The sequence below is a fragment of the Chiloscyllium plagiosum genome, chromosome 31 (assembly GCF_004010195.1).
Source record: "Chiloscyllium plagiosum isolate BGI_BamShark_2017 chromosome 31, ASM401019v2, whole genome shotgun sequence".
NCBI lineage: Eukaryota > Metazoa > Chordata > Chondrichthyes > Orectolobiformes > Hemiscylliidae > Chiloscyllium > Chiloscyllium plagiosum.
In genome coordinates this window covers 40,279,205-40,293,894 of record NC_057740.1, presented here as the reverse complement: position 1 = coordinate 40,293,894, position 14,690 = coordinate 40,279,205, and the positions used below count along the sequence as shown (strand labels likewise).

At 39.8% G+C, this 14,690-nt stretch overlaps 1 protein-coding gene across 3 annotated transcripts in view; it reads left to right on the top strand.

Annotated features, from left to right (window-relative positions):
* Window positions 1-14,690, top strand: part of mau2 (MAU2 sister chromatid cohesion factor) — a 57,910-nt gene that overhangs the window by 14,419 nt on the left and 28,801 nt on the right. For all 3 annotated transcript variants that reach the window (XM_043721470.1, XM_043721468.1, XM_043721469.1), the window contains 6 exons: window positions 477-542; window positions 4,049-4,144; window positions 6,397-6,491; window positions 7,723-7,750; window positions 9,696-9,851; window positions 11,735-11,881. In XM_043721470.1, coding sequence (XP_043577405.1) covers window positions 477-542; window positions 4,049-4,144; window positions 6,397-6,491; window positions 7,723-7,750; window positions 9,696-9,851; window positions 11,735-11,881 — 588 coding nt within the window. The remainder of the gene's footprint in view (window positions 1-476; window positions 543-4,048; window positions 4,145-6,396; window positions 6,492-7,722; window positions 7,751-9,695; window positions 9,852-11,734; window positions 11,882-14,690) is intronic.

Here is a 14,690-nt window from a genome sequence, read left to right as displayed (position 1 = left end):
TGGCCATCCTGCAGGCCTTATACTGCCAGCATGGACAGCTGGATTGAAGTAAACTTACGCTGAAGCAAATTGCAGTGTCTCAAATCTGTTCATTTCAGGCAGCAGTATTGGAGGCACCAGCAGAGGAAAGATTAATGATTTGGTTCTGACATGCACGTAAACTGAATTTTTTGCAGCCCGTAGTCATTGACCTATTGTGGTGTTTAAATTTTCTTTTTTAGTTGCTCCTAAGAGTTGGACAAAAACGTGCTGAATTGCTGAAATGTCAATGACCTGCTTTCTTTGAGATTGCGCAACAGACAGATTTTTGAAGAAAACACACGCAGCAGAATGTTGTACTGTTCTTGCATTTGTTCTTACTCTTCTTGTCCTTTCAGTTAAAGATGCTATCTTTTTGGAGTAATGAAGAGAGGGATTAGAATTGCTATGTATTCCACCTGTTTGCAAATGGTTAGCCCTTGACCTGAATGTATTAGATTCCACAGTTTGAAGATATCAAATTTGAAGCAGCCAGTCTTTTGTCAGAGTTATATTGCCACCAGGTAAGCTTTTTGATTTTCATTCAAGTTTTGGAAATCAATTCTCTTTCAATTTCCTACAATCTGTACTGCAGGGATATGTACATGTCTCAACACTTCATAAGGAGAGTAAGCTTGATCAAATGTGCAATCTGAATCAAATAAAATGCTGTTTACAATTTGAGATGGTACCGACAGGGTCGAATTTAATAGGTAGAGTTGGAAAGGGGTTGTCCTGTTTTCTCTGACATGTTACCACTAATGATAATGTTTACTTTTTAAAAAGTCTCATTTTGAGTTTTGATGTAATCAAAGTTGATGAAAGAATTTTTAAAAAACTATATTAAGCTTTAACTTTTTCTGAAAAAGTATAAAATTCAGAATGCCGTCTAGCGTGTGAAGCTCCAATGTATGTGGATTTTTGCTGGGGGTTTGGCCAGTGGGCAACATACTATGCATTTTCAGGGGTTGGGATCTGGAGCCAATGCAGGAAATTATGGCTGAGTTATCTGAACCTCTGTTGTAGGGGCGATTTAGCATCTTTGAAGTTGCCACATGTGCTGACTTAAAAAGAAGTTAGGTGAAACTTTCCAATTTGGATTTCAAAAGGCTGAACCATACTTAACAAATCTTATTGAATAGGAAATGGAGAACAGATTTGCTAAATGGGAAGGAAAATAAAGTGGGTATATGTACAAGGTCCTTATCGAGCCTTTTACAATCTGGGAGATTTAGAGAAGATTATGGGTCTTTTTGAAAGTAGGTGTGACAAGTTGCATTGAAATTTGGTTAGAAGGGGGCAAATCAAAATTGAGGACATCTTTGAGTAGCTAGACAATGGAAGGTTGGGGGGGTGTGGGGTGGTGGAGGTCAGTGTGAAAGAGAAATTGATGTCCAGAGTTCTGCTCCAGGAGCTACTTCTGTTCATTGTATCAGACCAAAAAAAACTTCCATGGAAGAGAGCTAAAATGAAATGGATTTAAAAGTGGCAAGTGAAATGTAACATCCCCAAGTGTGCTTTGACACATTTTGGTTAAAAATGACAAAACTGTTGATACTTTAAAATGATTTGGAGTGGTGGAGGGACAGATGAATTTGCAGATACGGGTTCATAGAATATTAAAGACAGCTCCTTTGTTTATGGAGCCTATAGGAAAACAAAAACTAATTAAATTCTAGATTTTATTGCAAGAGCTGGCATAGAATTAAAGTCCAAGTGATTTAAACCTTAAGGAAGGCTCAGTTCGAGAACTCTGTGGCAATGGACTGATGGATATTGTGACTTTAAAGAGGGTCCAGCATGGACTTGTTAGAATTCTGTTTGCTTTGAGAAAATACAATACAAACATGGAGAAAGTTGAAAGAGTGTTTTCCCTAAGTATGCCACAAATTCCAGGACTGCATGCTAGAATTCAAAATTGTGGAAAGATGGGACAGTGTATTCAGCAGAGCAGGCTGTTTTCAGTCATGGAGCGATGTAGGATTAATTAGACCGTTACAAGCATAAATAAGAGCTGTAGAAGAGGGTTGTCAGGTTATTGGATCATTGGTTGAGTCAATAAGAAAACTGTTCAAGATTAGATGGATTAGTTAGATTAAAGAAAAGGTGAAGAAATATTGGGAGAAGATGAGTTAATGTGTTTATAGGGTAGTTGTTCATACATATAATAAATACATAGGCAAGTGATTAGGCCTAATGGTCTGTCTCCCTTTTGTGGTTTTGTGTGTGTTTTGCATTTAGAAATCACTTAGGAGAAGCAACTGCTTAGTGTGTGCTGCATAATTCCAAGTGCTGTAATAATTTTAGACTTTTCCTCCTGCTATCATCCAGGCATTTACTATCTATTTTAAATCCACCCTGCTGATCTATGAGTACCTTCTGTATGCAGTATCTCATACATGTTTGTCATATCATTAGACATCGTATCTTTTCTATAGTATGAAAGCCAATATTACACAGAGTGCTCAGACTATTTTGAGCTTTTGGATAGCTGGTTGTGCACCCTGGATCTCCCCTATTGGACTGTCTTTGATTACAAGTCATGTCTCTGGTCTGTTCCTGATTTCCAAATTGTAGTGAGACTTGGGACTGAATTCAAAGACGAGGAGAATTGCTATTTAAATATGGCAGAATGGAACATTTTCCTACCTGCTGTTTTTAGGCTCTTCCTGTACTTCTCAAACTGGGAGTGACTTGTTTTAAATCCCAGGACAGAGATTTTCTGTTATTGAAGCTTATTTTTATACTTTGGGTCAACAGAGATCCCTCACGTATTAAATAAGGGATTAAATAAGGTGAAAGAAAATTGAAGGACGGCAGCATGCCTTGAACTTGTTGTTTAAACACGATATTTAAACAGAAACTCTTTCCTCTTGCATTTATCCATTTGGCAATGCATCTAAATTCATGCGACAGCCCAGCAAGATCAGGACTGGATGAGGAAGTTTTAAATCAGCAGGTGAGCCAGGGTTAAAACAGAGTGGCGTATAAATGCTTTAGGAGCAGGGTAATAATTGATGGAATTGAAAGAAGAACAGAGGAATTATATTAATGAGCACAGTCTGACAGGATTTGCATGGAAATGTCAATATGCTGATTCTTATCTTTCATGATTTTACTTTGAGGTGGAATTTGATCCAAAGAATTGATCAATCTTTTGCAATAGCTGCCTTATACATGTGACTTTATGTGGTAGGTTAAAACCCAGAGCCTATAGTCAAGGCTACTACCAGGGCTGAAGAGAAGATGAGATGAAGCAAGAACTAAGAGCCAGTAGTAAGTGGTGTTTTTTCACAGATTAGAGGGTCCAGGAAAGAACAAGGTAGAATGGGAAACATTTACAGTGAGCAGAGATATTAATGGAAAGAGGGAAGTAGGCAATGTATTTAATGTATGTGAACATCAGTAGCTCTCAGTATAGAGCTATTGATAAAATAGATGATGGTTGCCACGTTGAGGGGTTGACACCTAGAGCTAAGACCAATAGAAAGCTCTGAAACTAAAGTAAAGAAAATTTATAGTTCCAAGCTTGCTACTTCACTAACAAGTTATGTTATACAGTAAACGTTGTTCTAACTGATACCTTATAAACCAATACTCTTGATAGACTGGCAAAAATTATATACCTGAATTACTGAAAGTTTACTGTATTATTGCGACCACTGCTTTGTTCAAGTGGTCAGTTGAGGGTGTGAGTGAGAAGGCTCTCTGCCTGTAAGTTCTATTTAAGGCAAAATTGCATTATTATTTAAGTGATTTATACTGTAAATAAAGTATAACAGTGTATGTACCCTTCGTTATGTTTCTATTACTTAGTGTGTGTTTTTACATTGATTATGTGGACTACTTGATCAACCAGTACACTCCTGGTCCCATAGGTTCCAGTTAATAAAAAGTTTGCGGTAGTAAAATGTTGTAAATAGTGGGTCTATTTCACCTCCGGCTATGTAGTTACCTTATGTATCTGTGAGATTGGACTCTGCCTTTTTCCATATCAGTTTGAAGTAATGCTGCTTTGTTGCCTGTTTAGAATCTGGTTGATTCAGCAAAGCCACTTTTACGGAAGGCGATACAGATTTCCCAGCAGACGCCTTATTGGCATTGTCGACTGCTTTTTCAGCTTGCAGTATGTACCTCTTTTGATTTTTATGTGTAATAGAGTTTAGTAAAAAAAGTGTTTAACATTAGAGCTTAAGAAATGTTAAACCTTGGATATTTCTTCACAAGGAAAAGAAAATGAAATCAAAGCACGCAGATTGATACTTGTAGCACTTAATTACAGATACTCTTTCTTAAACCTTGGTCAATGGGCTTTAGTTGGCTTTCCACACTCCTTTCCCACTTCCTGTTTTTCTAAAGGAGGAAACAGTTACATTTTTATAGCACTGTTCACAATCTTGGGACCAGCTTATTCTTACATGACTCTACAGGTGAGATAGAAGAAGGGTGTTTACCCCGGCTGCAGTGGTCTAGAGTCAGGGACACAGTTTCAGAATAAGGGATAGGACTATTTAAAATTGAGATTAGGCTGATGTTTTCACTCAGAGGGTGGTAAACCTTTGGCATTCTCTATCACACAGGCCATTAAAGCACAATCATCAAGAATATGAAAGGCAGAGATTATTAGGTCTTGAGATATTTAAAAAATCAAGGAATATTGGAAATTTTACAGAAAATAACATGAGGTGGATGGTTGGCCATGATCTTAGTGATCATGCTTCTGTTCCTATAAAGCACTTTACAGGCAATGAGGTACTTTTTGCCATGTAGTCAGTGATGTAGCGGAGGAAAAATGGCAGCCAGTTTGTACAGCCCAAGCTCCCACAAACAGCAGTGTTGGTAATGATTTTATTATATTAATACATGAGTCATTGTATCATCACTGGCACTGAAGGCATGTATTGTTTGCTCCTAATTATCTTTGAGAAGGTGATAGTGAGCCACCATCTTCAGTACAACTGAGTGGCTTGCTGAGCTATTTCGGAGGACGGTTAAGAGTTAACCACATATAGACAGATGAGGTAAGGACAGCAGCTTTCCTTATGAAAGGGCATTAATGAACAGCTGGGTATTCGTGAACTTGTCATTACATGATTACCATGATGATACCAGCTTTTTATTCCACATTTATTCAGTAATTGAATTTAACTTCAAGTCGCTGTGGGATTTTAACTCTGTCCTGGCCATTAGTCCAGTAACACAGCCACAGCTACCATAAACCCCAGTTAGTGACGGTAGTTGACAGATAAATGTTAGCCAGAATACCATTGTGAACTGCTCTGCTGTGGGAACTTCAGCATCTGCTTAAAACGAGATAAGGAGAAACTTCTTCAGCCAGAAAGTGGTGAATCTATGGAATTCACTGCCACAGAAGGCTGTGGAGGTCAGGTCATTGAGTATATTTAAGATTGAGATAGACATATTCTGAGTATCAAGAGTTATGGGGAGAAAGCAGTAGAATGGGGTTGAGAAACTTATCAGCCACGATTGAATGGTGGAGCAGACTCGATGGGCTGAATAGCCTGATTTCTGCTCCCATGTCTTAAGATCTTATGTTTGAGAGGACAGATCAGATCTCGGTTTCATGGATCACCCAAAATACTAGCCACTGTCACTAATTGGCTGAGATCAACCAGTTTAATTCAGACTGAATTTTTCTGGTCCTACTTTATTGATTGTGCTGGCATGAAGCTGTAGTTACAGTTCTTGTAGTTTTATCCAGGCCTTTTTATGGACCAGGACAAACATGATGTTCAAGAGAGGTTAAGCTGACTAATTAGGAGGTGTTCCTTTGGTTTCAAAGGTGAAGTGTTTTATCAATGAAAAAATTATTTTCACCTCTGGAAACGTGGATTAGTTAGTGCAAAAGTCTAGAAGTAGGCTACTATTTGTGTTGAAAACAGAATTCTATATCTGCTTATCTCCGTCTCACAAAGCATGTTTCAGATTATGGGCGTTCCATAGTTGACCTCAGTGTATCCAGAAACAGTGAGTGGAAGTCACCTAAAGTCCCACTCCTGCTATTTTCCAGTAGATTTCGGGTGGACTGTTTCTTGTATGGATGAGATGTCCACACAACGGATTGACCATTGGAATTAAATACTAGAGATAAGTTGACGCTTTTGCAGCTTTAGCTCAGCACTAGGTGGCGTCTGCGATTGAGGTGGGGGGTGCACAAGTGAAACGGAATGTGACTACCAGGAAGTAGGTCTATTCAGTGTCTCGCAGACAGTTAACAGTAGATTTTCACAGTTGCTGACTTTCGAATAGATGAAGTCTGAATCTTGATCATACATGTTGCATTTCTGGATATTAAAGTGAATATAAGATGGTTTTGAAAAAAAAATCTTTGTCTTGTTTTGTTTCCCTGCCCACCAGCAACTGCACACACTAGAAAAAGATTTGGTTTCAGCATGTGACCTCCTAGGAGTTGGAGCTGAGTATGCAAGAGTGGTCGGATCAGAATATACAAGGTAACAGCAAAACGTCTTGAACTGAGAACTATGTCTCTGCTGTTCCCACCGATGAGAAAATTAAACCAGAACTCCAATTTTCTGGATTTCTATGGGAATATCTGTTTTAAATGTATAGTTGTTAGTAACTTCCATTTACCCGTCAGACCTAAATGTAAATTTACTTAAAGGCAACTCTTTATCTTTCAATTACATTTATGACAATGGGACAATGAAACTTTCGCATTTTAACATCTGGCTTTTTGTGGTTAAAGGTGTTATCTCTCTACTGATAAAGGCTTCACCCAGTATAATCAAAAGTAGCATGCAAGTTGGAAAGTCCTGGGTTTAGTTCCTGAGTTGTGTTGAGTTTGCTGATTAACTTAGCCCCTGTCTGAAATCATCTGACCTCTTCCAGATGTAGATGCAACAAGAAGAGACTTTGCGAATACTTCAGATTTTAAATTCTCATTGATGCAAAGCATTCCATGGCCTCAAATCTGCCTATTTCTTAATGATTTTTGGGTGATATTCAAAAGATGAATGTAATCCCCAAGACATTATGCAAACACAATAAAAGAGGTTTCTTAATGTCCCAGGACCTGTTTCACCTGTTCTCTGGCATGCTAAAGTCTCTCAGTTCTACACTGGCGTCACCAAAGACAAAAGAAAGCATTTGAGTGTTAATTTTAAACTGTTAAGAGTCTTTTTTTTCCATCGAGGAATGTACTTTTGTTCCACTTATTTTTGAAACAGGTTTTTTTTAATCATAAAAAAAGGCTTTGTGGATATACAAACCTTTCATGGCGATCGTTCCATTGCACCTTGTAACCAATTAACTATTCTTGAGGTGAAGTTAAGTACAGCTGCCAATCTCCCATAAGCAGCAAGGTGGCAATCACATTTTCTTAATATTTGAGGGTTAATTATTGGCTCAGGACACTGGTGAGAATTCCCTGCTCTTTAAAATAGCCCTGAAGTATCTTTTATCCTTCTGAGAGGATCACAGGCCCTCGTTTAACATCTTGTCTAAAAAGTGGCATCTCCATGGAGGACGTGCTGAGTCCTGCACTGAAACGTTTGTCTGGAATATGCATTCAAGACTGTAGAGTGGCAAACTGGAGAGGCAAAAGTTACTTCAAGTTTTTGGATATCTTAAGAAATGTCCTTGTCATTTATATAAAGTGAGTCATAGTTTCATGACCATGTTATTTCAGTTCATTAATGTAAACTTATCTTTCTTATCTTACAGAGCACTCTTCCTCTTAAGCAAAGGCATGGTAAGCTTTTTTTTCCCCAATTTGGTTAAATTAGCTTGCAAACATTGTGCAGAGTTTACACTCTAATCTGCAGCTCGTGTACTCATCACTGTATAAATCCTCCAATTGATATTAAAAATGTTAGGGAATCTTAAGATTGATTAGAAGGGAAGTCTACAGAAATCCAGCTCTTGGTTTTCTTCAGTGGTTTAAAAATGTACCAAGGCATAATGATCTGAGTAACCAGGTGGATTATGAAATCCAGCAGGAATGCCCCCTCCACATTTTCATTTTTAGTTACTTAGTCAATCTCATTTAGGTTGACTCAACAGCTGGCCAACTAAAATTAAAAAGGTGGATCTCCTATAGATGCTACCAAACCTGCTGAACCTCTTCAGCACTTTTGTTGCTTTTTGGTGTCTGTCTTTCACCTAATTTTGCTTCTGTGATTGAGCTGGTTTAAATAGGTTGGGCTAACAAAAATCTATCAGTGTTACTTTTTCATAGAATCATAGACTCTAACCATAGAATCCCTGCACTGTGGAAGGAGGTCATTTGGCCCATTGAGTCCACACCGACCCTCCAAACAACGACCACCCCCTGCTCTATCCCTGTAACCCTGCATTTTCCAAGGGCAGTTCACCTAACCTGCACATCCCTGGATGTTATAGGCAATTTAGCATGCCATTTCACCTAACCCGCACATCTTTGGACTGTGGGGGGGAAACCCACGCAGACATGGGGAGAATGTGCAAACTCAACACAGTCACCCGAGGGTGAAACAACCTGGGTCTCCGGTGCTGAGAGGCAGGGCTAACCACTCAGCAACCTGAAGATTGTGTGCAAATAATTAGGATCCAGATCCAACAATGCTCTTTTACCAGTGGAAAACCGTTTAATCAGTCTCTGCCAACAATGCAAACTCTGCTGACAGTCACAGCCCGATGTGTGAATGATGACCACCAGGGTGAGAGAGTGGAATGTCACCAGGGACTGTAAAGTTTTAATTGCAGGAGAGTAAATACTTCTGGGAGCAGAGCAAACTAGCAAACAAGAAGAGATATCTTTTTGTTTTGAAAAATATGATGTTTAGTGGAATGTACTGAAATGCAAACCAACGTGATGTTCAATCACCTGTTCTTAATTCATTCATAGGATGTATGCTTCATTGGCTAGGCATTTTACTGTTCATCCCTAATTGAGCTTGAGAAGTTGGTGGTGTGGTCTGTCTTGAACTGCTGCTGTACACTTAATATCGATCGACCCACAATGCTGGTTGGGGTGTTGGGGAGACCATGTCTTCCAGGGGTTTGATCCAACGACACTGAGAGTGGTGATATGTTTTCAAGTGAGAATGTTGAGTGACTTGGAGGAGAACTTGCAGATGGTGGTATTTCCATGTATCTGTGCCCTTACCCTTCTAGATGGTAGTGGTTGTGGGTTTCCGAACTCGAGCATTGTTGAACCAGTGGAACTGAGTTTACACCCTTCAAGCCTGTATTTAAACCTCCTTCCCCTTCCCCAAAAAAACACATTTTAAAACATTCAGGCATATTGTACAGCATTGCTTTTGTGGAAATAGTCTAAGTGTTAGTATTTGCCATTGACAGCAGATGATGATGCTCGCCAATTAACAGTTAAGTAAACCATCCATCTCTAGAGAGTGTTAAATCCTTAATCTGGTTAAACTTCTAGAGGAATTGAATGACTTCTTGGGTGGAGGAAATGCCTTCAAGAGGAGTATGAGCTAATTTTGTTTTATCTCCACATCTCATAAAGGGCAGAGACACTGAAAAAGCAACCTTGTATAGTCCCAGACAACAATCAGATTTGTGCCCTTGTTGGAAAATTTGTGGGAGCAATCACAGGAGCTCAATGATTATTGATCAGTGGTGATTGTCTATCTATTGGTTTTGAGTTTAGCTGTGAGTTTTAATGTTGGTGTATTCTCCCTGTTGGCTTCCAGCTATTGTTGATGGAACGGAAGCTGCAGGAGGTTCACCCTCTTCTGACTCTGTGCGGCCAGATTGTGGAGAACTGGCAAGGTAACCCTATTCAGAAGGAGTCACTGCGTGTCTTTTTCCTGGTGCTACAGGTCACACACTATCTGGATGCAGGACAGGTGAGCAAATAAATATCATCAAAAATTTCCAGCACAAGGGGAAAGGACAGGCACAGTAGTATTTCTGTTTAAATCAGCCAGTGAGAGAAATAATTTAGAGAATGAAGGTCAATAAATTGGGGTTAAAATCTAACTCCTGCTCTTCATTCCATTAAAGTTGGTTTAGACCTGAAAATTAAGTCTGTATATACATTGGACTGGGCACAATACTGACTTTTGTAGAATTGTGTGATTTGTGAAGTGCTGCTGACTGGATCAGATGAAAGGCTAGGGATCTTTCCTATAACATGATCTAATTGGGGTCTTTGAAATCCTGAAGGGATTTGGTATCGCAGCGGTAGAGAAGATGTTGCACTTGTGCAGTGGGTACAGAACTAGAGTCATAAGGGTTCTTGTAGCACATTGGTAATATGGTAATATCCCTACCTCTGAAGGATGAGGCCAAAGTTAAGATCAAACCTCCTCCGGAGGTATGTATTAACATTTCTGAACAGGGTTGATTTAAAAAAAAAATTAGGGTCATAAATATAAAATAATAATTACTAAATCAATAGGGAATTTGGAAGGCACTTCTTTACCAGAGTGGTAATAATTTGGAACTCATTGCTAAGTGAGGCAGTTGAGGTAAAAAAAATAGATACATTTTAGAGGGAATTAAAACATACAAAGGAGCAAAGAATAAAAGGATATGCTGAAAGGGTGAGTATTGGAGAATAGGGGGAGGCTTGAGTGGATCCTACTGGATCAGTTCTGTGCTGGAAATTCTACACCAATTTTCTTGAACTGAAAAGATTCCAAGGTGGTCCAAAACACGTTTTCAAGATTCTGAAAGAGAACAAGAGGTTAAATAATGGATTTGCTCTGACCAACAATATAGCAGGAAGAGACCACAACTTGTGGCAGACAGTTAAAATGGGCGTTTGAATTTTTAAAAAAGTTAGATTAGATTAGATTCCCTACAGTGTGGAAACAGGCCCTCCTGCCCAACAAGTCCACACCAACCCTCCGAAGAGTAGCCCACCCAAACCCATTTTCCTACCCTATAAATGCACCTAATACTATGGGCAATTTAGCATAGCCAATTCACCTGACCTGCACATCTTTGGACTGTGGAAGGAAACTAGAGCACCCGGAGGAAACCCACACAGACGTGGGGAGAACGTGCAAACTCCACACAGACAGTCGCCCGAGGCTGGAATTGAACCTGGGTCCTTGTGAGGCAGCAGTGCTAACCATTGAGCCACCGTGTCATTATGCAAAGATAATATGAATAATGAACATTCTGTCACAAATGATTATTAAATTTGATGTTTAAGTCTGAATGTACCGTCAGTGCTCTACAGAAGAGTTAATGAAAGGCTTGTACGAAGAGAGTTACTTCCTTAAACTCTGGTCATCCCAGTACAATCAATGAAGCAATTTTGAAAGTGTAGTTACTGTTGTAATGCGGGCATGCCAACCCATATGCTCTAAAAATTCAAATAAGCAGCAATGTGATAATGACCTTTATAATGTTCTTTAGATGTTATTGGTTGATGAATGAATATGCTTTGTTTGAATATCATTATGGAATCTTTCAACATCCAACTGACAAAGCAGTTGGGACTTCAGTTTAACATCTCCTGAAAGATGGCACATTTGGCAGTGCAGTGCCCTCTCCAGTACTGCACTGGGAGTGTCGACAAATATTATGAACTCCAAACGTTCTGACTGAGAAGCAGGAGTTGGATAACTGTGAAAGTAAACCCAAGCAGAACTGTTTCAGTAAATATCTGTTGGAATGTGCACCCATTCGTATAATAGCTTCAGCAAACATGAATGTGCATTTTTTCCAAGAAGGAACCAACCAGTGAATGATGGAATAATCTGTGATACTCTTGAAGGTAAAAAGCGTGAAGCCCTGTCTGAAACAGTTGCAGCAATGTATTCAAACCATCTCGACGCTGCATGATGACGAGATTCTGCCTACTAACCCTGCAGATCTCTTTCACTGGCTACCAAAGGAGCATATGTGTGTGTTGGTTTACCTGGTGAGTAAGAGTTTACATAATATTTTTTGGGGAGTGAAGGGGTGAATTCTGTGCTAAATACTGTTACACACCTAAAGGAGACCATGATACTGTTACTTAAAAAATGCTAAATATCAGACCTGAGAGAGCATTTCATTTGTTCAATCTGTTTCTTAAAAATTCAACAATTTTAGCTGATAACCTCTGCTTCCCTTCCATTTTCTTTCCTGGTTTTGGTTATTCTTCCATTGTTTCTCTCCTATTTTCATTAGTTTGATTTGCACCACAGCTGATTGGGATACTACCATTGAGACCTTCTTCGGGCACATCTTTTGTTTTACTTGTCCCATTACAATTCCCAACAGCTGTGCACATGAACCCTTTTGTACTTTCTCAAAAAAATTCTTTCTTGAAATGGTGTGTCTCTGGCAAGGCTAACATTTGTTGCTAATTGCTTTGAATTGAGTGGCTTTTTTGGCCATTACAGAGGGCAGTTAAGAGTCATTTCTGTGGGTCAGGTGTCACATGTAGGTCAGACTGGATGACGATGGTAGATTTCCTTCCCTGAACGACATTAATGAATCGGATGAGTTCTTACAATAATTGACGATAGTTGTCTTGGTCACCATCACTAAGACTAGCTTAATAATCCAGTTGAATTAAGTGAATTTAAATTCAGCCAGATGCGTGGTAGGGTTTGATCCCAAATTCCCAGTGGATTATCTTGCATTTCTTGATTACAAAGCAGAGACGTTACCACCACGCTGCCGTTTCTGCTGTCCTTTGGTATATCATAGACCTCTTTTTTTTTTCCTGACAGTCCCTTTTCTGTTGCTCAAAACCTTTTACATTTCTACTTTCCCAGTTTTAAGGTTGTGCGTCTGAAACATTAAATCCATTTCTTGCTCCGCTGATCCTGCCATACCTGTTAAGTATTTGTGTCGTTTCTGTTTTTGTGTTGTATAAATGCAAATCTTTGGTATTTGAGCAAATGGTAACTCTGCAGAGTCTGCTGTTTGGTGAGAGCAATACTTTAAGAGCGGCTGATCTAATCTGAGCAGGTTCCAAATCCAATCTGTGCTGCGGAGGCTTCCTGATCTCTGAGTGGCCCCAAGCTCGATAAGGAAGAAGCTAACCTGTAAATCCTACTTCTGGCTGCTTTCTAGTGACTGCGGAAAGGATCAAAATTTATGTATGAACATCCTTCCTGTTGCTTTTGAATAAGTCAGTGATTATACACTGACTTGTATGTTCCTGAGGAGAAAGTGAGTCTGCAGATGCTGGAGATCAAAGTTGAAACTTTATTGCTGGAACAGCACAGCAGGTCAGGCAGCATCCAGGGAACAGGAGATTCGACGTTTCGGGCACAGGCCCTTCTTCAGGAATCCTGAGCAACAGCTTGCTTTGTGCCTTTACCAAGGCCCTTCACAGAAAAATAATCAGGCAAGGATTGAATAGCTTTTTGAGCATAGAGCCACTGCAGCACGTATAAGCACTTGGTCTTATTAAAATGAGGGAGATGTCACAAATTGAAGGAACTTATTCCCACTTTTGGTCTGCACTGTCTTAAGGAACCACAGTTCAGAGGAATGTAAACCCTCCTCTATTCCCCTCAATACACGAAACACAATTCATCCAGCTACACATTGAGCATGTAACTCGTTCCTGCCCTACACTGGTTTAACAAGTCAACTGCAACAGCTTATCAAGTCTCCAGTTTCCATCTTTGCACCAGTTGTCCAAGTAAGATTGTCAATTTGTGCCAAATTATCATTGTATTTTTAAATGACATCCTGTTTGCACTTCATTGGTTCAATGGAGGTGCAGGAGACCATGCCACAAAAGTGAGGTGTCGACCTGCTGAAACTACTACACAAGAGTATTTACATGCTGAACAGTAGAATAGGACTAAGTGATCCTACAGCCAATCGATCAGATCTCAGCTCTGTATTCCTGCCACATTCATTTGTGAATGGGGATGGGCAATTAATCAACGAGCAGGAGGAGCTGGCTAAACAAATATACATTCCCAGATTGATAGAGAATCATAGAATCCATATTGTGTGGAAGCAGGCCATTCGGCCTATTGAGACATACAACACATCTTTGCAAACGTCCAGGCTGAAACATTTGTGCCTGTCCTCAGCCCAAAATGTAGAGTGTGATCCATCGCAGCCTCCTCTTGCAGTCCCCAACATCGCAGATTCCAGTCTTCAACCAATTTGAGTCACAAGAAATGACTGAAGACAATGGATACTGCCAAGTTTATGGGTTCTGGCAACATTCCAGGGATTGCACTGAAGACGTGTGCTTCAGAAATAGCTTGCCATGCTGTTTCAGTATGGCTGCAACATTGCCATCTTTCTAGCAGTGTGAAAAATTGTTTTCCCAGGTCTCGCCCACAAAAAACCGGACAAATCCAATCCAACCAAGTTCAGCCCCTATTGGTATATATTTTTTCTCATCAACAAAGTGATGGACTGTGCTGTAAAGCAACACTCGCTCAGAAATAATCTGTTCGCTGAAGCTTTGTTTGTAATGTGTAAGGGCCATCCAGCACTTGATCTCAGTGTAGCCTTGGTTCGGGCATGAACAAAAAATCTGAACTCCAGAGATGCAGGGAGAATAACTGACATGACATCCAGGACCCCTGGCAAAACTGGAGTCTATGTGGAATGAGGGGAAAGCTCTCTGCTGTTTGGAGTCGTAATACAAAGGAAAATGGTTGTGATTAGAAGTGAATCATCTCAGTCCTAAGACATGACTGCATGAGTTCTTCAGCATCCTAAGGCCAACTGTCTTGCAACTGCTTCATGAATGTCCTGTCCGC